The sequence below is a fragment of the Rhinoraja longicauda genome, chromosome 5, assembly GCF_053455715.1.
Source record: "Rhinoraja longicauda isolate Sanriku21f chromosome 5, sRhiLon1.1, whole genome shotgun sequence".
In the NCBI taxonomy this organism is placed as follows: domain Eukaryota; kingdom Metazoa; phylum Chordata; class Chondrichthyes; order Rajiformes; family Arhynchobatidae; genus Rhinoraja; species Rhinoraja longicauda.
The window spans coordinates 64,637,407-64,662,804 of NC_135957.1; the positions used below are offsets into that span (position 1 = coordinate 64,637,407).

Genomic DNA, 25,398 nt, shown 5'->3' on the forward strand with positions numbered 1-25,398 from the left:
TTCTAGATCACTGGATTCTCTTCTGGGGCAGGGGTGACCTGCAAAAAAGGGACAGATTGCACCTTAATTGGAGGGGGACTGACCTTCTGACAGACAGGTTTGCTGGTGCTACTCGGGTAGGTTTAAACTAAACAGTGGGGGGGGAGGGGGGGAGGGGGGAGGGGGGGGGGAGGGGGGGGGGGAGTGGGGGAGGGGGGGAGGGGGGGGAGGGGGGGGGAGGGGGGGGGAGTCAACAACAAACCTGAAAGGTTTGTGCCTTAAGGCGAGGAGCATTCGTAATAAGGTGGATGAATTGAATGTGCAGTTAGTAGTTAAGGAATATGATATAGTTGGAATTACAGACATGGCTCCAGGGTGACCAAGGCTGGGGACTAAACATGAAGGAGTATTCAATATTCAGGAAGGATAGACAGAAAGGAAGAGTAGGTGGGGTGGCATTGCTGGTTAAAGAGGAAATTAATGCAATAGCAAGGAGAGACATTAGCTTGGATGCTGTAGAATCTGTATGGGTAGAACTGCGAAACAGCCAAAGGCAGAAAACGCTTGTTGGAGTTGTAGACAGCCACCAAACAGCAGTAGGGAGGTTGGGGATAACATCAAGCAGGAAATTAGGGATGCATGTAGCAAAGGTACAGCAGTTATCATGGGTGACTTTAATCTACATTTAGATTGGGCCAACCAAATTGGTAAAAGTACTGAGGAGGAGGAGGATTTCCTAGAATGTATAAGGGATTTCAATAGGCAATAGACAATAGACAATAGACAATAGGTGCAGGAGTAGGCCATTCAGCCCTTCGAGCCAGCACCGCCATTCAATGCGATCATGGCTGATCACTCTCAATCAGTACCCCGTTCCTACCTTCCCCCATACCCCCTTACTCCGCTATCCTTAAGAGCTCTATCCAGCTCTCTCTTGAAAGCATCCAACGAACTGGCCTCCACTGCCTTCTGAGGCAGAGAATTCCACACCTTCACCACTCTCTGACTGAAAAAGTTCTTCCTCATCTCCGTTCTAAATGGCCTACCCCTTATTCTTAAACTGTGGCCCCTTGTTCTGGACTCCCCCAACATTGGGAACATGTTTCCTGCCTCTAATGTGTCCAATCCCCTAATTATCTTATATGTTTCAATAAGATCCCCCCTCATCCTTCTAAATTCCAGTGTATACAAGCCTAATTGCCCCAGCCTTTCAACATACGACAGTCCCGCCATTCCGGGAATTAACCTAGTGAACCTACGCTGCACGCCCTCAATAGCAAGAATATCCTTCCTCAAATTTGGAGACCAAAACTGCACACAGTACTCCAGGTGCGGTCTCACCAGGGCCCGGTACAACTGTAGAAGGACCTCTTTGCTCCTATACTCAACTCCTCTTGTTATGAAGGCCAACATTCCATTGGCTTTCTTCACTGCCTGCTGTACCTGCATGCTTCCTTTCAGTGACTGATGCACTAGGACACCCAGATCTCGTTGAACATCCCCTCTTCCTAACTTGACACCATTCAGATAGTAATCTGCCTTTCTATTCTTTCTTCCAAAGTGAATAACCTCACACTTATCTACATTAAACTGCATCTGCCATGTATCCGCCCATTCACACAACCTGTCCAAGTCACCCTGCAGCCTTATTGCATCTTCCTCACAATTCACACTACCCCCCAGCTTAGTATCATCTGCAAATTTGCTAATGGTACTTTTAATCCCTTCATCTAAGTCATTAATGTATATCGTAAATAGCTGGGGTCCCAGCACCGAACCTTGCGGTACCCCACTGGTCACTGCCTGCCATTCCGAAAGGGACCCATTTATCCCCACTCTTTGCTTTCTGTCTGTCAACCAATTTTCTATCCATGTCAGTACCCTACCCCCAATAGCATGTGCTCTAATTTTGCCCACTAATCTCCTATGTGGGACCTTGTCGAAGGCTTTCTGAAAGTCGAGGTACACCACATTCACTGACTCTCCCCTGTCAATTTTCCTAGTTACATCCTCAAAAAATTCCAGTAGATTTGTCAAGCACGATTTCCCCTTCGTAAATCCATGCTGACTCGGAATGATCCTGTTACTGCTATCCAAATGCTCAGCAATTTCGTCTTTTATAATTGACTCCAGCATCTTCCCCACCACTGATGTCAGACTAACTGGTCTATAATTACCCGTTTTCTCTCTCCGTCCTTTCTTAAAAAGTGGGATAACATTTGCTATCCTCCAATCCACAGGAACTGATCCTGAATCTATAGAACATTGAAAAATGATCTCCAGTGCTTCCACTATTTCTAGAGCCACCTCCTTAAGTACCCTGGGATGCAGACCATCAGGCCCTGGGGATTTATCAGCCTTCAGTCCCATCAGTCTACCCAAAACCATTTCCTGCCTAATGTGGATTTCCTTCAGTTCCTCCATCACCCTAGGTTCTCCGGCCCCTAGAACATTTGGGAGATTGTGTGTATCTTCCTCAGTGAAGACAGATCCAAAGTAACGGTTTAACTCGTCTGCCATTTCTTTGTTCCCCATAATAAATTCCCCTGCTTCTGTCTTCAAGGGACCCACATTTGCCTTGACTATTTTTTTCCTCTTCACGTACCTAAAAAAACTTTTGCTATCCTCCTTTATATTATTGGCTAGTTTACCCTCATACCTCATCTTTTCTCCCCGTATTGCCTTTTTAGTTAACTTTTGTTGCTCTTTAAAAGAGTTCCAATCCTCTGTCTTCCCACTCTTCTTTGCTATGTTATACTTAGTTCTCCTTAATTTTTATGCTGTCCTTGACTTCCCTTGTCAGCCACAGGTGTCTCTTACTCCCCTTAGAGTCTTTCCGCCTCTTTGGGATAAATTGATCCTGCAACCTCTGCATTATTCCCAGGAATACCTGCCATTGCTGTTCTACCGTCTTCCCTGCTAGGGCCTCCTTCCAGTTAATTTTGGCCAGCTCCTGCCTCATGCCTCTGTAATCCCCTTTGCTTTTCTGTAATACTGACACTTCCGATTTTCCCTTCTGCCTTTCCATTTGCAGAGTAAAACTTATCATGTTGTGATCACTGCCTCCTAATGGCTCTTTTACCTCTAGTTCCCTTATCAGATCAGGATCATTACACAACACTAAATCCAGAATTGCCTTCTCCCTGGTAGGCTCCTGGTAGGTTTCATAACTGCATCAACAATCACTTTTTACACATGTCTCAGTACCACCTCTCATTTGCTGTAAAAGAAACATAAAAACAGCCGGGACTTTAAAGTACAACAATGTTTTATTTAAGAACGATCTTAAATTGGGCAAATCAGTGCATCTTGCCTTGCAGAAACTTAGGGCCCTGTCCCAGTTCGGCGATTTTTTAGGCGACTACAGGCGACGAGGCGGTCGCCACATGGTTGCCGGGGTGTCACGGGCATGGTCGTGAGTAGTCTCCAAAGAGTCGTAGCGTTTTCTGGTCGTCGCTGGATTTTGTGAAGGGTTGAAATATTTTGGCGGCTGTTGGTTTGACGCCAGGTTGTCGCCAGGTGATTAAGGTTGTCGCCGGTGCTGTCTTCAGCGAATTCCAAGTGTGGACTTGATCTGATCATCCATCAGTGTAATGTGTCCATAAATGATGTTAGGTTTGTATGCTTTTGCACTTGTATTCTGTTTAAAGTGTGAATTTTAAAGGTTGAAGTTTATTGAAATTTATTGGTTTATTACAATATATTTGTATGCACTGTTGTACGTTCTTATCAACTTCTTAAAACATTTTGTTTGTATATCAATAAAGGAAATTCTTGACATTTTGACGGAAAATTGATGTATGAAGTTATTGTATTTCAGAGTAGTTTCTCATGGCATCACTTTCAAATAGTCATGATGCAGAATGATTGGAAATCCTACCGTACACCCCCCTTAATAGGGAAAGTGGGTGAAACGTCAATTGTCTTCAGTTGTCTTCAGTCTTCAGGGTCATAGCTTGTCGTAGCTTGTCGCGGGAGGACGTAGGTTGACTTCGGTTGCCGTAGGTTGTCGCCTCTGTGGTGGTAGGTCATCATAGGTACGGTCGTAGGTGGACGTTCTACTTGCGACGATTGGGTCGCCGGTTTTCGGTAGCTTGCCGTAGCTTGACGTCGACTAGTGGGTAGGTTGTTGTAGCTTGTCGTGGACATTGTCGTAGGGAGGGTCCAGTCACCGTTTTTTCGGCGACCTGCTATGACAGTCGCCGGCAGTCGCCTTAAAATACGCCTAACTGGGACAGGGCCTTTAGGCAGCTTCTCCTCCGTCGCAGGACTCAGAGAGCAGTTGGTCAGAAGCTACAATTCTTAATATACTCAAAATGCTGGAGTAACTCAGCGGGACAGGCAGTATCTCTGGATAGAAGGAATGGGTAATGTTTCGTGTCGAGACTCTTCTTCAGATTCTTCAGAGTCTGAAAAACAGTTTTGACCCGATTCGTCACCCATTCCTTCTCTCCAGTGATGCTGCCTGAGTTACTCCAGCATTTTGTGTCTATCTTCGGTATAAACCAGCATTTGCAGTTCCTTCCTATACAATTCTTAAATTGGTACCAGCAAAACTACAGCTGTTAGTAATTGGGTTGGAAAGCATGTGGATTTGTGTCAAAGGATCTTTTAGAATGGCAGGCATGATATATTTGGCTTTTTGCTGCTTCGTTTTCTCATGCTCCTCCAACATTAAACTTTAATTTTATAAAAATACACACTGCATCAATCCAATGAAGATTCTTGAATTGTTTAAATTTATTTCCTTGAACATTTCTAGTTATGTGTGTGCTGATAACACTGGCCTCTAATGCCAACCCTTTTTTTTGGGAATGGGTGGTCTTTAATGGCTTTGTTGTTTTGTTCAGTGTTGTTTTATGTTTGGACATTATATCCCACCTTGCTAACACTGTTAAACCTGGTGAGATATTTGCCCACTGAGCTCTAATCAAGAACAGAACATTTGAGTTACTCCAGCATTTTGTGTCTATCTTCGGTGTAAACCAGTATCTGCAGTTCCTTCCTACACATTTGGAAAGAGTTATTTTATTATACGATGCCTTACAACTGGCACTTCTTCAAGATTTTTATTCATAACCACATGAAAATTATTTCTTTGGGAATGTGACATTTGTCGGTCATGGTCACTCCTTTGCAAATTGCACAGAGCCCAGACTGTGTTAAGGAAGTTATCAATTCCACTCTCTTTGTCCCTTGACGGTTTTGGGCAATAATGCATTGAGGCTAAATTTGTCAGAGACTAATCATTTAAATGGAATATATATTCTTATTAATGTTTTAAGATTAGCATTGCTTATTAATTTTTGGTATTATGCATTAATGAGTTTGGTATATAAAAATATCAAATCGATCATTGTTTCCTAATAAACTTCATATTTTATTCTACTTGGTGGCATGTTTCATTATCACTCAGGCCTCACTGTGAGTACAAAAAGCAGTATGATTCTGTACAATTGTTTGAAATGAATAAAGCTGGGTTAAAAGAATTAAAATATGAACATTTTATTTAAAGTTTGACTTAGCAGTAAATATGACATGGTTTTTATTCCAAACCAATGCAAATAATTCCTCACTCTGGAACACCAGAAGATATCGAACAGTAAGGAAGTAATTGTATCTGTGCTTGGTGTTAGAGTGGGATGGGAGGAAGGGTGGGGGGGTGGAAAGCAGGAGTGAGAATGAGAATTGCTGCTCTGTGTATGAGGATCTTCAATTCCTGGCAGACAGCCAGAAGCCAGCCTCTGAGGAATGGGGCCAGTGAAGGTGGAGTGAGCAAAAAAACATTCAGCCGGCAGCGGCAGGTATTCCAGATTCCACCTAATTGGGAGCAAGTATTAGTGCATTCTTCTTCCTGTTTAATTAGAAAGCAGTTTCATGAAAAGGAACAGGAAAGAGCACATGCAATTTGTTTGAAAAAAATTGCATAGTATTTTGAGCTACGTTTATGCTGTCGGAGAAGGAAGTTTAATTTTTGGACAATTTGCTGCATGAGCCAGGTTCTGATCTCCCAGGAGGATAAGCAAGAAAATGAAACCAAAAGAGAACTTGATAAAATCACCTAGCTGGGATATAATCTCTGAAGAATAGATTTCACTGAGACAAATCAGCCTCAATCAAAATGGTTCTTCTTTTATGAGTTACAAATAGAAAGCTATGGGATTACAATAAAAATCTTATTGCTGTTACTTGGGTAAAGTGTTTTAAGGTAGGAGGGTGATGTAAAATGAATCCTGAAGAGGGAAATTTTGCAAATCCTTTCTATTGTGATCGCTAATGTTTGGAAGCATGTCTCGCAAACATCTTAATGAGATTTTCTTCCGTAAAGTGCTTGACTGGAGGGATGATGATAAGTACCACGGTATTGATAAACCACATTTTATCCCGTGGTTTATTGAGTTTTATTGTAACTGACAGTCGAAGGTCACCAAATTTGAGATCTAAATGTCGGTGATATAGAAACATAGAAAATAGGTGCAGGAATAGGCCATTCGGCCTTTCGAGCCAGCACTGCCATTCAATATGATCATGGCTGATCATCCAAACTCAGTAGCCCGTTCCTGTTTTCTCCCCATATCTCTTGATTCCGGTAGCCATTTTTTAATGGCCATATTTAGCCATATTTTTAACGTGTTGAACCAAGTTGAGCCTTTCACCCAGCAATTTTGCATTTAATCTTTAATGGCCTGCTTGAAAGTTTTATGAATGTTTTACAGTAGAAATTCATTCGCTGCCTTTTGGATTTTAGTATTTACAAATATTTCTATCAATGGATACACCTGCTTATCAACAGGAGAAGTTTACTGAATTAATACCTTTAACAGTCATTTTCGGTAAGAAAATCCAATACAACACAATACCTGGGGGAAACATGTTAAGAGTCACCATTTCTCCATTTAATTTCTCTTTCGCAAATGCGACATAATTTAGCAAGTGTAAGCTGCGCTACTCAAATGTTTACCAATTCTTTTCATTGTATCCTCATTGCTACAACTATCCTTGCCTAAGTTAACCATGAGCATATCAATCCATTGGTAGATATTTAATGTAATCATTCTTGGAGCCCTAAAAAAAATTGCTGCTCGAAGTATTAATATCAGGTTGGGTCATTTCCCCCCAACCACCACCCCCCCCTCCATGTATCACCCCCCCCCCCCCCTCGCCCCCACCACCACACACAAACTGAAATTCAAAAGATCATAGCATTGGTATAAAATAACAAGAATGCCAGAGAAGAGCATAAGACATTAAAGGCAAGCCTCCATGGTGTGGGTGGAGATTGGACATCATGGAACAAAGAATCTTTACCAAGAGTGTCACTGAAGTGATCGTAACTGAGATAACAGCCCAAGGGAGGTCCTTTGTGATAGGATGACCAGGAGCATCAACAGCATTATTATGAGGAGAATATGGCCTGAGTGACTAGAATCATGGCAACTAGAAGTGAAATCACCAGAGAACGGACCAATTCCAAAATAATGTCATGAGTTCATTAATAAGTCAAATTCTGCACCGCTTAAAACCCAGCTCTTTGATGCTGACAGTTAGTCAGGTGCATACAACACACATGCATACACTCTCTTTCCACAGTCGACCCCACCCCACCCATGCTACTGCCCATATCCTTAATTCCCATAGACATTTACCCCCAGTCATCCTGCTTCAGTATCCCTGGCTTCCTGCCATCATACATATACACATACACATACACATATGCTTAGGCATACACATATGCATACACATGCACATACACATGCACATACACAAAAACATACAAAAGCACATGAATATACACATACACATGCACATACACATGCACGTACACATGCACATACACATGCACATACACATACACATTTGCTGGCTCGAAGGCCGAATGACCTCCTCCTGCACCTATTTAGAATTTTCTGCCTCAGAATGCAGTGGAGGCTGATTCACCGGATGCATTCAAAAGGGAGTTAGATGGAGGTCTTAGGGCTAGCGGAATCAAGGGATATGGGGAGAAGGCAGGAACGGGGTACTGATTGTGGATGATCAGCCATGATCACATTGAATGGCGGTGCTGGCTTGAAGGGCTGAATGGCCTACTCCTACACCTATTGTCAGTATCTATCTGTATCTGTACACACAAACACATACACATGCACATACACATACACATATGCACACACATACACATACACATACACATACACATGCACATGCACATACACTTATGCATACACATACACACACGCATACACACATGCATACACATACATTGATCAAATCTTTAGATTTGGGATGATTTAAAGCTTATTCCATGTCCAGCATCTCCTCCATTGAAGATATAAGAAAGGAAATGGAGGGAGGGCACGCGACTGCAAGGGACCCTTTTGAGCGCAATACCTCATTAGGCTGAATGTGAGATTCCTCCTCCATGTGTGACCACTAAGGCTCAAACAAGGAGGATCTCCACATAATCTCCTGCAATATTTTATCGTGACCTGCACGTGTCCTTTGTGTAAGTCAATATGTTCGATGAGTTCAGCTGAAATCTCACCATTGAGTCCAAGACGAAGTTTATAAGAAGGAGCCAAAAGGAGTAGGTCATTTGGTCCTTTAAACCTTCTGACTCTATGGCGCACTCCCCATTGCCCTTGTTTCTCTTTATGTTCAGAAACACCAGTCTCTATTTTGAATGGAAATGACAGAACCTTCGCAGCCTGAACGCAGGTGATGCTAAAGATCTTGGTGGAGTCCATCTTCACATTTTGGAAGGAGCAACATCAGTTCAGAAAGAATAGTGGTGTGCCATCAGAAATATAGAACATAGAATAGTGCAGCTTTGGAACAGGCTTTTTGTCCCACATTGTCCATGTCAAACATAATTAAACTAATCCCCTTTACCTGCATATGATCCGTATCCCTCTACACCCTGCATTTAGCCTTTTAAATGCCACAGTTGTGTTTGCCTCCACTACCACCCCCGCAGCATGTTGCAGGCTTCTACCATCTTCTGTGTTTTAAAGAAAAAACATGCCCCCAACATCTACTTTAAATTTTGTCCCTCTCACCTTAAAGCTATGCCCTCTAATCTTTGAGTTTTCCACCCTGGGAAAAGGGTTCAGACTGTCTCCACTATCTATGCCTGGAGTTTGATGTGCTATCAGGTCTCTCATCAGTGTCTGATGGAAGTAGATTGGTGACCATAGAGATGCCCTTCATGAACAGATCACTGTTTTTCTTGGACTGAGCGATGCTACCCAAGAGAAGCCCATGAGCAGAGAAATCCAGCGGATTGATCATTTGTACGAGCAGGGAGATGGCGTGTGTGAACAGGTCACTCTCCCACAGCTGCAGGAACATGGCTCTAGGGACCCGAGTCTCTTCTACAAGAGGAGAACTGTGCTCACGCACCTCCTCATCATAAACCGAGTCCTGGTCAGGTCTCGCAGAGGGATGGTTCAAAGGCAGCAGGAACTGGGCGCCTGGGAACAGACTCTGGCAGTGGGCCAGCATTAGGTCTGGATGTTGAAACCATGCAGAGCAGCCTGAGTGGCAACAGCTGGACGAACCAATATCTACATGTCAGATGTGAGGAATGGGCTGGAAGGGGAGGGTCCAGGGTTTTGCCTCCAGTGCCTTCAAGACCGGTTGCAGGAGATGCCCCTGGGACACAAAAATGGTCGGGTGAGCAGAGGGACGTTGGTTCATTGGCCCAGCTGGATGAGGGTGATGGAGAAGGCTCTGTGGCAGCCTGGGGCTTACCTGGGGTTAACTGGATCGGGTGCCTTTTTATATCCAGCACATGGACCGTACTTTGGACGTGCCAAAATAAGGTGATTCGTGCATGTGTGAACTCTGCAAAAGGAACTTCACTGTGCAGTGCATACATGACAATAAAGAACCATTGAACGTCTAAGTCACGTTATATCCTGACGTAAATATATCACTAGACCTTCATTGATGTTGGATCTAAATTCTAGAAATCAATTCCTAGCAACACTGACAGAGTACCTTCACCAGAAGAACTCGAACAGTTCAAATGGCTCCCTGCCACCTCCTCAAGAGCAATTAAGGTTGGACATTAATTGTTAGACTTGCCCAGATCTCAAAAATCATTGGCAAAAGAAGACAGACTGAAAATTGAGTCTGTGCAGGTAACACAATGTAGATTTTAAAGTAGGATTTTATGTATACAGTTATTGCTCTCATCCTGTTACCCTGTGCTCCTTTGCCTTTCTTGAGAAGTCTACCTCAGTTTTCATTCAAAAAGTCTTTCCATGTGTACGACACTGAGGCGCCCATTAAATTCTGAAAAAACATTTTGTGCAGTTTATAAACTTTGTGTTGTTTAAGTCAGTTGTGGTGCTGCCTTGTAAGTAGCCCAATGGCAACAGACTGCCCCTTTAAATTGGCGTTTAAATGAAGAATGTTTGGCACCGAATGTTTGGCCCCGTTCCTTCTTCCCAGAGATGCTGCCTGTCTCGCTGAGTTACTCCAACATTTTGTGTCTATCCTCTGAGATCCATTTTGTACCTATCATCGGTGTAAACCAGCATCTACAGTTCTTTCCCACACAATGATTTTCTGGAGCTGGATACTGTTGGGAATGGGTTGGAACGCACGTCACATGGGGAGAAGGCAGGAACGGGGTACTGATTGTGCATGATCAGCCATGAGGGCGGCACGGTGGTGCAGCGGTAGAGTTGCTGCCTTAAAGCGAATGCAGCGCCAGAGACGCAGGTTCGATCCTGACTACGGGTGCTGTACTGTACGGAGTTTGTACGTTCTCCCCGTGACCTGCTTGGGTTTTCTCTGAGATCTTCGGTTTCCTCCCACACTCCAAAGACGTACAGGTATGTAGGTTAATTGGTTGGGCAAATGTAAAAAAAAATTGTCCCTAGTGGGTGTAGGATAGTATTAATGTGCGAGGATCGCTGGGCGGCACGGACTCGGTGGGCCGAAGGGCCTGGTCCCGCGCTGTATCTGTATCTCTAAATCTAAATCACGGTGAATGGCGGTTCTAGCTCGAAGGGCCGAATGGCCTACTCCTGCACCCATTGTCTACTGTCTATTACCTATTACATGATGATCATTCAGTGCCTGTCGGGCACAGTGGGCAGCTCTGACGGGCTAACACGGATCATAACTTGGCTTACTTGTGATTGCTGTGATTTACTCTGGATGTGATCATACTTTGGGTTAAATTCATTTTGAATGACATAGTGCTGAAAAAAAGAGGGGGACAACTATGTGATAAGGAAAGGAGAAGATGAGATAAATAAGTACTGTACTTTCATGGCAAAATAAATATAATTTGATCAGCTGGGAATATTGCCTCCCTAAGGTGAATCTCTTGGTACTCCGAACTTTAAATAGTTCATACAATAATGTAACCTGTAAATCAAACCTAACATAAGGTAAAATATCTAAAAATCAGACTATCCAACCATTTGCTCCCTCTTAGTCTCAGCGGAAGAAGTAAGATAATCACTTCGACTTTCCAACATCTTTGATCAGATTATGGAGTTACACAAGGGAGTTGGTCTGTGGATTACTGACGGAGAGCAAAAGGTTGTTGGCAAGAAGCATGAGAGATTTGCATTTATGTAGCAGCTTTTGCAGCTTCAAGATATCCCACGGTTCTTTACAATGAATGAAATATGGTTCCTGTTGGAAAATAGGTGATACGCAGTGTATCATTTGGAGATGACAAGGCTAAAGTAAATTAGTTAAATTAATCTTGGGTGTGACTCAGTATAATCTAATCAATTATCTTCAGTATGCTGCTGATATCATCACAGAGTATGTGAAAAGGCCCTTCAGCATAACTCATCCATGCTGGCCAAGATGCCCCATTTAAGCTCTTTCCATTTCCCCGCGTTTGACCCATATCCATCTTAACCTTTCCTATCTATGTACCTGTCCAAATATCTTTTCAATGCTGTTATTGTACCTGGCTCAACTACTTTCTCTAGCAGCTCGTTCCATATAATGTTGTCCCCCAGGTTCTTATTAAATCTTTTTCCCCATACCTTAACATTTAACAGCAAAATACTACAGATACTGAACATTTGAAATGAAAACAAACTGCTGGAAACTTTCTCTAGGGCAGGCAGCCTCCATGGAGAGAGAAACATAGTACATGTTTGAGATTGATGGCCTTTGATACATTAAATAGATCAGATCATGCACTGATCCAATTTGGTTGGTAATGCAATTGCAGTCAACAGATATAAACCATAATAATATCAGGAGATTTTCTCGGCACATCTACTGTTTAAAACGGAAAGAGAATTGATGATTATGTCTGACAATATTGTTGACATAAATATGATGAATTGAGATTACTTATTCCATTTGATAGTTATGATTTAAATTATCAAAAAGCCTTATCAATTGATGTTAAACCAGCAGGCGAAGGGCAAGGTGTGTAGGAAGGAAATGCAGATGCTTATTTAAACTAAAGATAGACACAAAAAGCTGGAGTAACTCAGCGGGACAGGCAGCATCTCTGGAGAGAAGGATTAGGTGTCCTCGTTCTTCAGAAAACGGGGCTTCCCCTCCTCCATTATAGATGAGGCTCTCACTAGGGTCTCTTCTACATCCCGCAGCTCCGCTCTTGCTCCCCCTCCCCCCACTCGCAACAAGGACAGGATCCCCCTCGTTCTCACCTTCCACCCCACCAGCCAGCGGATCCAACATATCATCCACCAACATTTCCGTCACCTACAACGGGACCCCACCACTGGCCATATCTTCCCATCCCCTCCCCTCTCTGTGTTCCGCAGAGACCGTCCCTCCGTAACTCCCTGGTCCACTCGTCCCTTCCTACCCAAACCACCCCAACCCCGGGCACTTTCCCTTGCAACCGCACGAGATGCAACACCTGTCCCTTTACCTCCCCCCTCAACTCCATCAAAGGACCCAAACAGTCTTTCCAGGTGAGACAGAGGTTCACCTGCACCTCCTCTAACCTCATCTATTGCATCCGCTGCTCTAGATGTCAACTTATTTATATCGGCGAAACCAAGCGCAGGCTCGGCGATCGCTTCGCTGAACACCTGCGCTCGGTCCGCATTAACGCAACTGATCTCCCGGTGGCACAGCACTTTAACTCCCCCTCCCATTCCCAGTCTGACCTCTCTGTCATGGGCCTCCTCCAGTGCCATAGTGAGGCCCGCCGGAAATTGGAGGAGCAGCACCTCATATTTCGCCTGGGCAGTTTGCAGCCCGGTGGTATGAACGTCGACTTCTCCAACTTCAGATAGCTCCTCTGTCCCTCCCTTCCCCTCCTCCTTCCCAGATCTCCCTCTATCTTCCTGTCTCCACCTATATCCTTCCTTTGTCCCACCCCCGACATCAGTCTGAAGAAGGGTCTCGACCCGAAACGTCACCCATTCCTTCTCTCCCGAGATGCTGCCTGACCTGCTGAGTTACTCCAGCATTTTGTGAATAAAAGGATTAGGTGACATTTTGGGTCTAGTCTGAAGAAGGGACCCGTCCCGAAACGTCCCCCATTCCTTCTCTCCAGAGATGCTGCCTGTCCCGCTGAGTTATTCCAGCTTTTTGTGTCTAAACAATGGACAAGGATTGTAGAAAGGCTGAAGTTATTGAATTGAAGTTGTCTAATAACAAAAGCAAAATATGAATGCCCCAAAACAAAGTGAACATATAGAGAAGTGTACTCCATACTATATGGTGCCTTAGAAGCACAGTACTGATACAGAATTGGGCTGCTTAAGAACTCCCTTCTTTAATTTCAGATTTTCAGCATTTCCAGTTATTTTTTTCCTTTTAATTTTATAATGATCTGTTTTTTATAACTCTGAACTTTAAATGTGGCTATCTAATGAGTGGACTTCTCTCTATTGCTTTCTCGCCTCAGTATAAAAGATAATACAGATAACTCTTATGTTGTGTCCTAATCAGGAGCATAACGCTGCACAAGAATTTACATTTTTGCATTTCTCTAAACATAAATAAATCAGAATGCTATCTTTATTCCCAGATCTTGAATCACTCTTTCACCTTCTTTCCCCGTAGTCATAAGGTCATAAGTAATAGGAGCAGAATTAGGCCATTCGGCCCATCAAGTCGATTCCGCCATTCAAACATGGCTGATCTATCTCTCCTAACCCCATTCTCCTGCCTTCTCCCCATAACCTGTGACACTCGTACGAATCAAGAATCTATCTATCTCCACCTTAAAAATATCCACTGACTTGGCCTCCGCAGCCTTCTGTGGCAAAGAATTCCACAGATTCACCGCCCTCTGGCTAAAGTAGTCAAGTATTTAAGTAGTAAAGCATTTGGCTGACTTGGCACCTTCCTGCAAAATGTCCATAAGAAGTTAATGCACTCGAATGCGGGGAGTCTATTGGAAATTGCCTGTGGGATGATATATCCTTTCACTATCTAGAAAAGTGTACCGTGGCACCATTTTCATCAGCAATATAAACATTTTATGGCAGATCCGTGATTTATTGTCTTCATAAATGAAGTTAAGTTGTAATTGCATTTCATCCTGCATATTTAAAGTAGTATTGGTGCAGATCATTTCTTTATTTGAGGAAGAAGGCGACCGTTTATGCGAAGATAACTTTATGTGCATTTACATTCGAGAAGAATCAGGTACCGTTTCTGGCTTGTATGTTTGCAAACAAAAATGTTTTGTTTTGCCTTAGGCAATGCCAAGTGTGTTTTGGAACCAACTGTGAGAAAATGCTTGGGAAGAACCCATAATTGTTTGCTATCTATTTCCCATGTTCTCTTTGGGGATGTATGTGGCCTTTTGTGTGCTCTTTATTTAGTGCCTCCACAGGCCATCTACATTCTCGATGACTTGCATAAAACTAATGTATAATACATATGTTATGCCATGCATTTCAATGAAAGCTCCGGCAGCAATTTTTACTACTTTCTCAAAGCCATTATAACTACCCGATTATATTGAAGGTGGCACGTTGATGAGGACTTCCAATGTTAAGGGTTTCACTTTACTGGTCACATGCCCATTTCTACTTGCTGCACACAGGAAGAAGCATAATATATGTAGTACCCGTACATGGGCAAGAAAAAAAATCACTTTCATTGTAAATTCATTTCTTTACTTTCAATTTTTAAGCTCCCTTTCACTTTAAAGGTTTATGAAGTAAATTATGTTTAATTACTGTAACTTATTCTTCTATGCCCTTAATGCCATAATGTTAGGATTTAAGGGAAGTGCTTTCCAAGTTCTTTTGATTTCATTTTGACCTTTGGATCAACTATTGGAGTTTTTCCTTATATGTTCAAAAAATACCGCTCAAGCCTTTCAATTGCATTCCTTAAAGTGTTTCCGCCCACTGAATGATTTCCTCGCAAGTTGTAACTAGGTGCTTTACTCTGGTTTCTCTTCTCCCACCTCTCCCAACCGAGGAAACTTGCAGTAGTTCATTCTCTGACTAGAATAAAGAGCATAGCTATTTCTTAACAGCAAACTGGCATGATTCTTTCTCTATGTATAGGTCTCAGTGCAATGAGTATGTACCATTAATGTCGAGCTGCTCTAGTAAGTTATTGAAATTCCCTTTGCATCTCTTCTGATGGTGTCATGGTGACGCAGCAGTAGAGTTGCTGCCTTACAGGGAATGCAGCATCGGAGGCCCGGGTTCGATCCCGACTACGGGTGCTGTCTGTATGGAGTTTGTACGTTCTCCACGTGACTGAGTGGGTTTTCTCCGAAGTCTTCGATTTCCTCCCATACTCCAAAGACGTACAGGTTTGTAGGTTAATTGGCTTGGTATAACTGTAAAAATTCTCCCTAGTGTGTGTAGGATAATATTAATATGCGGGTAATCGTTGGTAGGTGCGGACGCGGTGGGCCGAAGGGCCTGTTTCCGCGCTGTATCTCTAAACTAAGCTAAACATGTTCCCAATGTTGGGGGAGTCCAGAACTAGGGGCCACAGTTTGAGAATAAGGGGTAGGCCATTTAGAACGGAGATGAGGAAGAACTTTTTCAGTCAGAGGGTGGTGAAGGTGTGGAATTCTCTGCCTCAGAAGGCAGTGGAGGCCAGTTCGTTGGATGCTTTCAAGAGAGAGCTGGATAGAGCTCTTAAGGATAGCGGAGTGAGGGGGTATGGGGAGAAGGCAGGAACGGGGTACTGATTGAGAGTGATCAGCCATGATCGCATTGAATGGTGGTGCTGGCTCGAAGGGCTGAATGGCCTACTCCTGCACCTATTGTCTATTGTCTATTGTCTATTGTAAACTAAACTAAACTAAACCGTATTCTTACCTTGCCGTGCCTAGTTCAAATGTCATTGTTGACATTGCCTGCTTCTGACTCTTATTGGGCACACATACCCATTTTTGTAAACCATCTGCTTTCACCGCTGCTGCCAGCTGACTGCTGCATGGAAAGATTTAGTTGGCACTATTTTTCTCCTCACCGATGTATCGCCGACTTCTTAAAGTTTTTCCCTCTCCATTTCTTAACTTCTATCAACTCAGCTGCTCAGTCAATGACAAAAGTAATAACTTGGACCAAAAATTACACTGTTGGAAGAACTCCCTCCCTTATTTAGTTCAACAGGTTGTGCACTGACCTCTGCCTCAACACTCCCCACTCCCCCCCCATCCCCATTTGGTTCCATCTGCCCATCCTCCCTGACCTCCCCCCCCCCACAAATCTTGTTCCACACAACACCCACCAGCCCCTGTCATACTCCTGCCTCTTACCTGTATATATATGTTGGCTCTCGTTCCTGCATATATTCTCCGTCCTGCTTCAGGGTCTTGACCCGAAATGTCAACTATCCCATACCTTCATAGATGCTGCATGACTCGCTGGGTTCCCACCAGCAGCAGTCTCTTGTGTGTCCATAATAACTTAGATTTTGTTAATACCTTTAACTTTATTAAAATGCACCAGTTTCTTTCATTGAAAACCACCATCGATGTCGTGAAGAACCTTTAATAATTCTCACACTTTTGGCTTCAAATTTGATCGTTCTCCCGGAAATAGGTTAATCACATTTATAAAATATAAATAATAGCAAAAATAGTTATTTTATCTGCAATAATTGGCGCCATTTGAACATTGTTCCAAGGTGTCATTGAATTGTAGAATTGTAAAGTTATGGTGCTTGAGGAAACGAAACTGTATTCTATACAGTTATACTGTATAGAATGTATATACAGTCTATACTGTACTAAACTTGTTCATTCTCTGACTAGAATAAAGAGCATAGCCATTTCTTAACAGCAAACGGGCATGATACTTTCTCTATGTATAGGTCTCAGTGCAATGTGTATGTACCATTAATGTCGAGCTGCTCTAGTAAGTTATTGTAATTCCCTTTGCATCTCTTCTGATGACCATTCTAGTGTGGTAATATGTGAATACTTTAGACACTATCAACAGCGGTAAGTTTGACAAATTCAACACAGTAGTGCATGTGAATTAACATACCAGTGCAAACAAAACAGAAGGAGCAGACAGGGAGCAAAGTAGAGGAGTAAAGGAAGATAGACACAAGAAGCTGGAGTAACTTAGCAGGACAGGCAGCATCTCTGGGGAGAAGGAATGGGTGACGTTTCGGGTCGAGACCTTTCTTCAGACTGATGTCAGGGGAGAGGGAGATACATAGATAAGGAGGTATCACAAAATGCTGGAGTAACTTAGCAGGTCAGGCAGCATCTAGGGGAGAGGGAATGGGTGACGTCTCGACCCAAAACGTCACCCATTCCCTCTCTCCTAGATGCTGCCTGACCTGCTGAGTTACTCCAGCATTTTGTGATACCTTCGATTTGTACCTGCATCTGCAGTTATTTTCCTACATAGATAAAGAAATGTAAGATGTGAAAATAGGACAAAGGGAATAGAGATCAAGGAAAATGCAGAATACTGCAGATCATTGTTAGCTGTTTAACTTTGAAGGAAAGTCCATTCATAACCACAATGAAATGAACAAGTTCTCAGCCGTTTTCGGGCAACTAAACCATCCTATCATCAATGTACCAACAAGAGAGTAGTCCTGACCTACCATCTACCTCACTGGAGATCTTTGAACTATCTCTAACCAGACTTGATTGGACTTTATCTTGCACTAAACATTATACCCTTTATCTTGTATCTGTACATGTACATTTGATTGTAACCATGTATAGTCTTTTCACTGACTGATTATTATGCAACAATGCTTTCCGCTGTACCTCGGTACAGGTGACAATAATAATAAACTAAACTAAACTAAAGTTAAAATTACGAAACAAGAATGACAGAATAAAGTAATTTCTTGTTTCAAGTGGAAATGCTGTACGAAACAGCATGTCAAAGGTCATAAAGTCATAAGGAATAGGAGTAGAACTAGGCCATTCGGCCCATCAAGTCTACTCCGGCATTCAATCAAGGCTGATCTATCACCCCCTCCTAACCCCTTTCTCCTACCATCTCCCCATAACCTCTAACACCTGTCAACTAAATTTGTAAGTTAATTCCTGTGATTAGTTATTTATTGTCCTTCACGGTATCGACTTCTCACTTTTGTTTTTTCACATTACAGATAGGAAACATGGATGGTCATTATATTTTGCGTGATCCCCGAAAATTCAGAAGCAGAGCATATATGAAGAAGTTGGTGTTGCGGGAACCAAAGGTAGGCCACATTAAATGGACGGAATGGGAATCTGTGAGCACAAGATAGCCAACAAAACATTGTGATTTCCTCCATTTTGCGCTGGGCCTCACTATGACAATGGAGGAGGCCCAGGACAGAAAGGTCAGATTGGGAATGGGAGGGGGAGTTGAAGTGCTGAGCCACTGGGAGATCAGGTTGGTTAAGGCTGCCTGAGCGAAGGTGTTCAGCGAAACGATCGCCGAGCCTGCGCTTGGTCTCGCCGATGTAGAGAAGTTGACATCTGGAACACCGATACAATAGATGAGGTTGGAGGAGGTGCAGGTGAACCTCTGCCTCATCTGGAAAGACTGTTTGGGTCCTTGGATGGAGTCAAGGGGGGAGGTAAAGGGACAGGTGTATCTCCTGCGTTTGCAGGGGAAAGTACCTGGGGAGGGGGTGGTTTGGGTGGGAAGGGAACGAGTGGACCAGGGTGTTATGGAGGGAACATTCTCTGCGGAAGCAGAAATGTGTGGAGATGGGAAGATGTGGCCAGTAGTGGGATCCCGTTGGAGGTGGCGGAAATGTTGGAGGATAATTTGTTGTGTACGACAGCTGATGGGGTGGAGGGTGAGGACAAGGGGGACTCTATCCTTGTTACGAATGGGAAGAGGGGGAGCAAAAGCGGAGCTGCGGGATATTGAGGACATCTCTGATGCCATAGTATGAAACACCTCATCCTGGGCGCAGATGCGGCGTAGACGGAGGAATTGGGAGTAGGGGGATAGAGGGGGTGGGGAGGGGAGGGGGGGGAGTCAGTCTCAGTCTCAGTCTACCACACAACAGAAGGGGGAGGAGTTGCACAGTTTGATAGCCCCAGGGAAGAAGGATCTCCCGTGGCGTGCTGTCTTGCATCTTGGTGGAACGAGTCTGTTGCTGAAGGTACTCCTCAGGTTGACCAGTGTGTCATGATTTGTTTACTGATCAATGATGGTACAATTAAATGAGGGGGCAACTTAAATTATGCTCCATAATGTGGATTGTTGTTAAGCCAGCAGTATTTTCATGTTCTTTTTAAGGCCTGCACTATTTCATTCATTTTCTTGCTGGACATATTGATATACTGCTTGGTTGGGTACTCAATGCTATCCTACACACACGGAACAATTTTACATTTATACCAAGCCAATTAACCTACAAACCTTTGAAGTGTGGGTGGAAACCGAAGATCTTGGAGAAAAGTCACGTAGTTCACGGGGAGAACGTACGAACTCTGTACAGACAACACCCGTAGTTAGGATAGAAGATAGACACAAAAAGCTGGAGTAACTCAGTGGGACAGGGTCTGAAGAAGGGTCTCGACCCGGAATGTCATCCATTCCTTCTCTCCTGCCTGTCCCATTGAGTTACTCGAGCTTGTACAATACAATACAATACAATACAATACAATACAATACAATACAATATATCTTTATTGTCATCGGACAGGGGTACAACGAGATTGGGAATGCGCCTCCCTTACGATGCAATAATTTAGTTAATTTAAACAACAGCAACCCAACGAAACAAATTGTAACAGTTTTAAGACAGAATAAAGTGCAAGTAGATCTGTGCCGGATCACTGTGCGATGTGACCATCCGGCTCATAGCAGCTATGGCCCTGGGGATGAAGCTGTTCCTGAGTCTGGAGGTGTGGGCATAGAAGGCCTTGTATCGTCTGCCCGATGGAAGGAGTTCAAACAGACTGTTGCAGGGGTGTGAAGAGTCTTTGTGGATGCTGGTGGCTTTTCTGAGGTATCGTGTGTTGTAGATGCCCTCCAAGTCTGGTAGCTGTGTTCCGATGGTCCTCTGAGCTCTATGGACATCCTGCTGAAGAGCTTTCCTTTCTGCCTCCGTGCAGCTGTCTATCTTCGGTTTAAACCAGCATCTGCAGGTCGCTCCCACACATTTTGTCAGGATCAAACCTGGGTCTCTGGCTCTGTAAGGCAGCCACTCTACCGCTACGCCACTGTGCCACCCTTAAGAATTAAACATAATATTTAATAATGATGGATAAAAGTTAAAAACTCCTTTTGAAATTATGAAAAATTAACGTGCAATTTTTATTAAACTTGGCTTTTCAAAACAGTGTCTGATTGAATTTGGAATGGTAAATATTGAGTTTTTTAAAAAAAAGTCAGGAACAATGTGTAGTAAATGTAGCCGAGTGTAAAATGTAGGCTTAATCCATTCCGTGTGTTATGCGGCGCGCATTCCATGTTTTGTGACAGATGAAGCCAGCCAGATGATTGATACAGGAAGTGCTCAGAGAGGGTGTGATATAAGAACACATGGCTGAAGAAGATGGTGAAGAAAACAACATGCATAAAATATCTTATCCATTTTACACAAATGTCCTTTGTGCGCAAAATGCCTTAGATCACTTCAATCGAAATAATCACTGTCGTCCATTGATTTCAAGCACAGGGCTCCTCATATCAAAATCTTCGTATCAAAAGATCATAATTTTAGAAGTATATTTAAAGGATGTTATTGCACAAACACACAATGCAAATTTTAAATGTTTAGATCACCAATCCCAAGATTATTATGACGCTTATGTTCCTTAAAAAAAAATTTTTTTTTGCATCATTGCAAATTTTAACAGACTGCTTTTCTTGTAAACATGAGCTTTAACTCAGATAAATATATAACTAATGATGAAAAGCTGGTCACATTTTTCATAGACCATTCTTTCTTCATCTTATTCACATTAAGTTTTGTATTTGCATTCTTGTTCTGTTTTACACAATTATGATCAGTATATGGGTGTCATGTGAGATGAGATCAGTTTTAACTAGGCATCTTGTTCGGCACAAACATTATGGGCCGAAGGGCCCATTCCTGTGCTGTACTGTTCAGTTCTATGTCCAATGCATTTATTGTCCCTACTTCCCTTGAGAACACTGTGTTAAATTTGGGTGAAACTTGGAAGAGTTAGGAATATTTTTAGAACAAGGGTAACATCTTTGTTTGAATACCCAATATCATAACTTTGCTTGCTCCTGTAACCTCTCAATATCCATTTTATGACTAACAATATATACTGAAGCATCTGATGAACATCTCAAACTGTGGCAATCAAAATGGTCTTCATTTTTTACTGCCCATCTGTAAATTATTTTACATTTTTAGTATAGTTAAGTGTCATGTTGTTTGATTCATACTTTTCCTCTAATTATATTTCTGAATTAATGTAAGGAATGTTTTAATATGCAAGGCTTAATGAAGTCTTCTCATTAAAATTCAAATACTTCTGTAACCTTACTTTTCTGTTCAACCACTTAAACAAGATTTTACATGTAACCTGTCATCTACTTCCAACAGGATCTTTTAATGCATTTTGCTAACTTGGCCCCATACTAATTTTCTCAAACTTGAACAAAATGAATTGTATCTGCTGGTTCATTAATCTAACTGTTCTACATGTTTTTAAATGGCTGTTGCTTGTTCCTAATTATTTACGCTTGACACTTATTTCGATTTCATCTGAAATCCTTTTCCAAAAAGATCTGTCATTGAGTCATGTGTGGGAAGGAACTGCAGATGCTGGTTTAAACTGAAGATAGACTCAAAATGGTGGAGTAACTCAGCGGGTCAGGCAGCTTCTCTGGAGAGAAGGAATGGGTGATGTTTCGGGTCGAGACCCTTCTTCAGAACCATTGCCAGTGAGTCATGCTGAGTGGCTATAGGAATGCTAAAATATCAATGCCAGACCCAATTTCATCAACTACTTCCTGCAATTTTTAACTGGTGTAGCTGTTCTACCTTTTAATGTTTGAAGTGTGTGTGTGTGTAAATATCTGCCTTTGAAACATTTTATTATTACTTCAAATAAATTTAGCACTCATGCATTCTATTTTTCACCAGGCATATTTACAATGTACAAGTACATGTACATTGTAAATAATGCACCAAATATAGATTGTCCCCATAATTACTCAACTTTTGTTCCCATTTTAGAATTTCCAGAGATGCCACTCTCCTGTTGTTTCCGACCAACAGCCAGCGGCTATATAGCCTCAATCAGAAAGGTCGATGCATTAGTGCCAAACTTGAGGAGTTCATTGTGATCTGTAATCATGTTGACTGGAAACCAAATTGAGATTACCCACATTTATCTAATTTAAAATCATTATCTCCTTCTTTGGAGGCAGGTTTAAACATATGTTGCTGGGATGAAAGGACAGGAATACAATGCCTTGCCACTGATGACAACATTTCCATCAGTCTTCCATTTTGCATGTTCAGCTCACAGCACCTCTGTTGATGCCTGTAGATATCCTAATTCCTGTGCCAAAATCATCACTGTTATTGACTTCCCAATGCTGTGCGCCGTTTTCTGAGAATCGTTCTTTGTATTGACAAATTTGCATTGCAGGTGGCAAATTTACATACGAAGGCTTGCCGACTATGCAATATTAAAAAATATATTTTTCCTTTACCTCCCCCCTCGACTCCATCCAAGGACCCAAACAGTCTTTCCAGGTGAGGCAGAGGTTCACCTGCACCTCCTCCAACCTCATCTATTGTAACCGCTGTTCCAGGTGTCAACCTCTCTACATCGGCAAGACCAAACGCAGGCTCGGCGATCGTTTCGCTCAACATCTTCGCTCAGTCTGCCTTAACCAACCTGATCTCCCAGTGGCTCAGCACTTCAACTCCCCCTTCCACTCCCAGTCTGACCTTTCTGTCATAGGCCTCCTCCAGTGTCATAGTGAGGCCCACCACAAATTGGAGGAACAGCACCTCATTTTTCGCTTGGGCAGCTTACAGCCCAGCGGTATGAACATTGACTTCTCTAACTTTAGATAGTTCCTCTGTCCCTCTCTTTCCCTCCCCCTTCCCAGTTCTCCCACTGTCTTCCTGTCTCCACCTATATCCTTTCTTTGTCCGACCCACCCTGACATCAGTCTGAAGAAGGGTCTCGACCCAAAACGTCACCCATTCCTTCTCTCCAGAGGCTGCCTGACCCGCTGAGTTACTCCAGCATTTTGTGATACCTTAAAAAAATATTGTCAAAAGAAGGTGCCATTCTGTATATTGCATGTGGAATTATAGAAAGAAGCACAGAAAGGGGCCATTTTCCCCAGAGTCTGCACTGACTGTCAATCCATTTACACCAATCTGATATTAATCCTGGATAGAGTGAATGTGGAGATGATGTTTCCATTAGTGGGAGGATCTAGGACCCGAGGCCATAGCCTCAGAATAAAAGGACATATCTTTAGAATGGAGATGACGAGTAATTTCATATGTCAGAGGGTGGTGAATCTGAGGAATTCATTGCAACAGAAGGCTGTGGAGACCAAGTCAATGGATATTTATTAGGCAGAGATAGATTGTTGATTATTACAGGTGTCAGGTGTTATAGGGCGAAGACAGGAGAATGGGGTTGAGAGGGAGAGATAGACCAGCCATGATTGAATGGCAGAGTAGACATGATGGGCCAAATGGTGTAATTTTGCTCCTGGAACATATGAACTTAAGAATCCTATTTATTATTCCCCCTGCATTGTAGAGTCTAATGGGGGATACTGCATTTACCCTTAGATAGACACAAAGTGCTGAAGTGACTCAGTGGGTTAGGCAGCATCTCTTTAGAAAAAGGATGGGTGTCGTTTCAGTGTCTGAAGAAGGGTCCCAACTCGAAACATCACCCATCCTTTTTCTCCAGTGATGCTGCGTGACCTGCTGAGTTACTCTAGCACTTTCTGTGTCTACCTTTGGTATAAATCAGCATCTGCAGTACCATGTTTCTTCTTTATCTGCTGTTTATAGGAAAAATACCCCAAAAGACCTGTGTAGGAATAATGTTTCCATTTATAGTGAAAAGCGTGAAAAGCATTGCTTGTGTGCTAACCGATGAGCAGAAAGAGAATACATGATTACGATCGACTCATTCACAGGTACATGATAAAGGGAATAACATGGATAACGTGAGTTGCTTTCAGTTAATTGATCTTTGTTGATTTTCAGTCGGGTTTTTTAACTTTATTTTTTCAATAAACATTTTTGTGCAATGTTGATGTGATTGATAGTGTGCTAAACCAGGGGTTGTTGGTGAACTTGTGTCATTCAACCCTATTTTTTTCCAGCCATTTCATGGGTGGATCTTGTTTCAGTCTCAGTCTCAGCAACATTTCCTCAAGCAATGAATTCTTCAGCAGCACAGGCTTCTCCGTTTAGTATCAGGGCAGCATTTTGCAGGAAGTTGACAACAGTGTTCTGCAAAAATCCTGGCACTCGTGTCAATTGCAAATGCTAGCAGCCCGCTGTTGTCAGAAAATTTGGGCCAATATCCGTCGAGTATATCTGCCGTGCGTTTGCTCACAATTCCTGGAGATTTTGGATAGAACGATTTCGCACTGTTGTGGGTCAAGTTTGACTCTTAACAAAAACTAGCTTGATGTTACAAAGCACGTCGTCACATCAGCCCAAAATATGTGAACATTATCACATACAGTGAATTTCTTGGAAGCAGAGCCATTGCTGTAGAGTAAGATCTCAGAGAAAGCCCTTTGATGAATCATTGGTTAGTTTAGGTCTTTTTAAAAAAAAGGAGAGAACTCTGCCACAGGAAGATAGATTGTAGTTGGTGCTTCAAACTGACAATGTGCTTTACGTCTTTGATACATAATAATTATGTTCACACTGAAGGGCGATTGTGTGGTAATTACGGTAACACTGGCGGGAAATGATTTGCAGAGTTTTGAGCTATATGTGGATTGTGCGTATATATCTTTTTCATTTTTCCAGTTTTAATTTTATTTCCAACCAGAAGCTGTATGTTAT

At 42.7% G+C, this 25,398-nt stretch overlaps 1 protein-coding gene across 2 annotated transcripts in view; it reads left to right on the forward strand.

Annotated features, from left to right (window-relative positions):
- The window catches only part of LOC144594034 (PC3-like endoprotease variant B), a 1,240,467-nt gene that overhangs the window by 201,377 nt on the left and 1,013,692 nt on the right, over nt 1–25,398 (forward strand). Inside the window, exon 4 of one of the 2 annotated variants that reach the window (XM_078400201.1) lies at nt 18,514–18,606. The exons of the other annotated variant lie outside the window; for it this stretch is intronic. Coding sequence (XP_078256327.1) covers nt 18,514–18,606 — 93 coding nt within the window. The remainder of the gene's footprint in view (nt 1–18,513; nt 18,607–25,398) is intronic. 2 annotated transcript variants of the gene reach the window in all.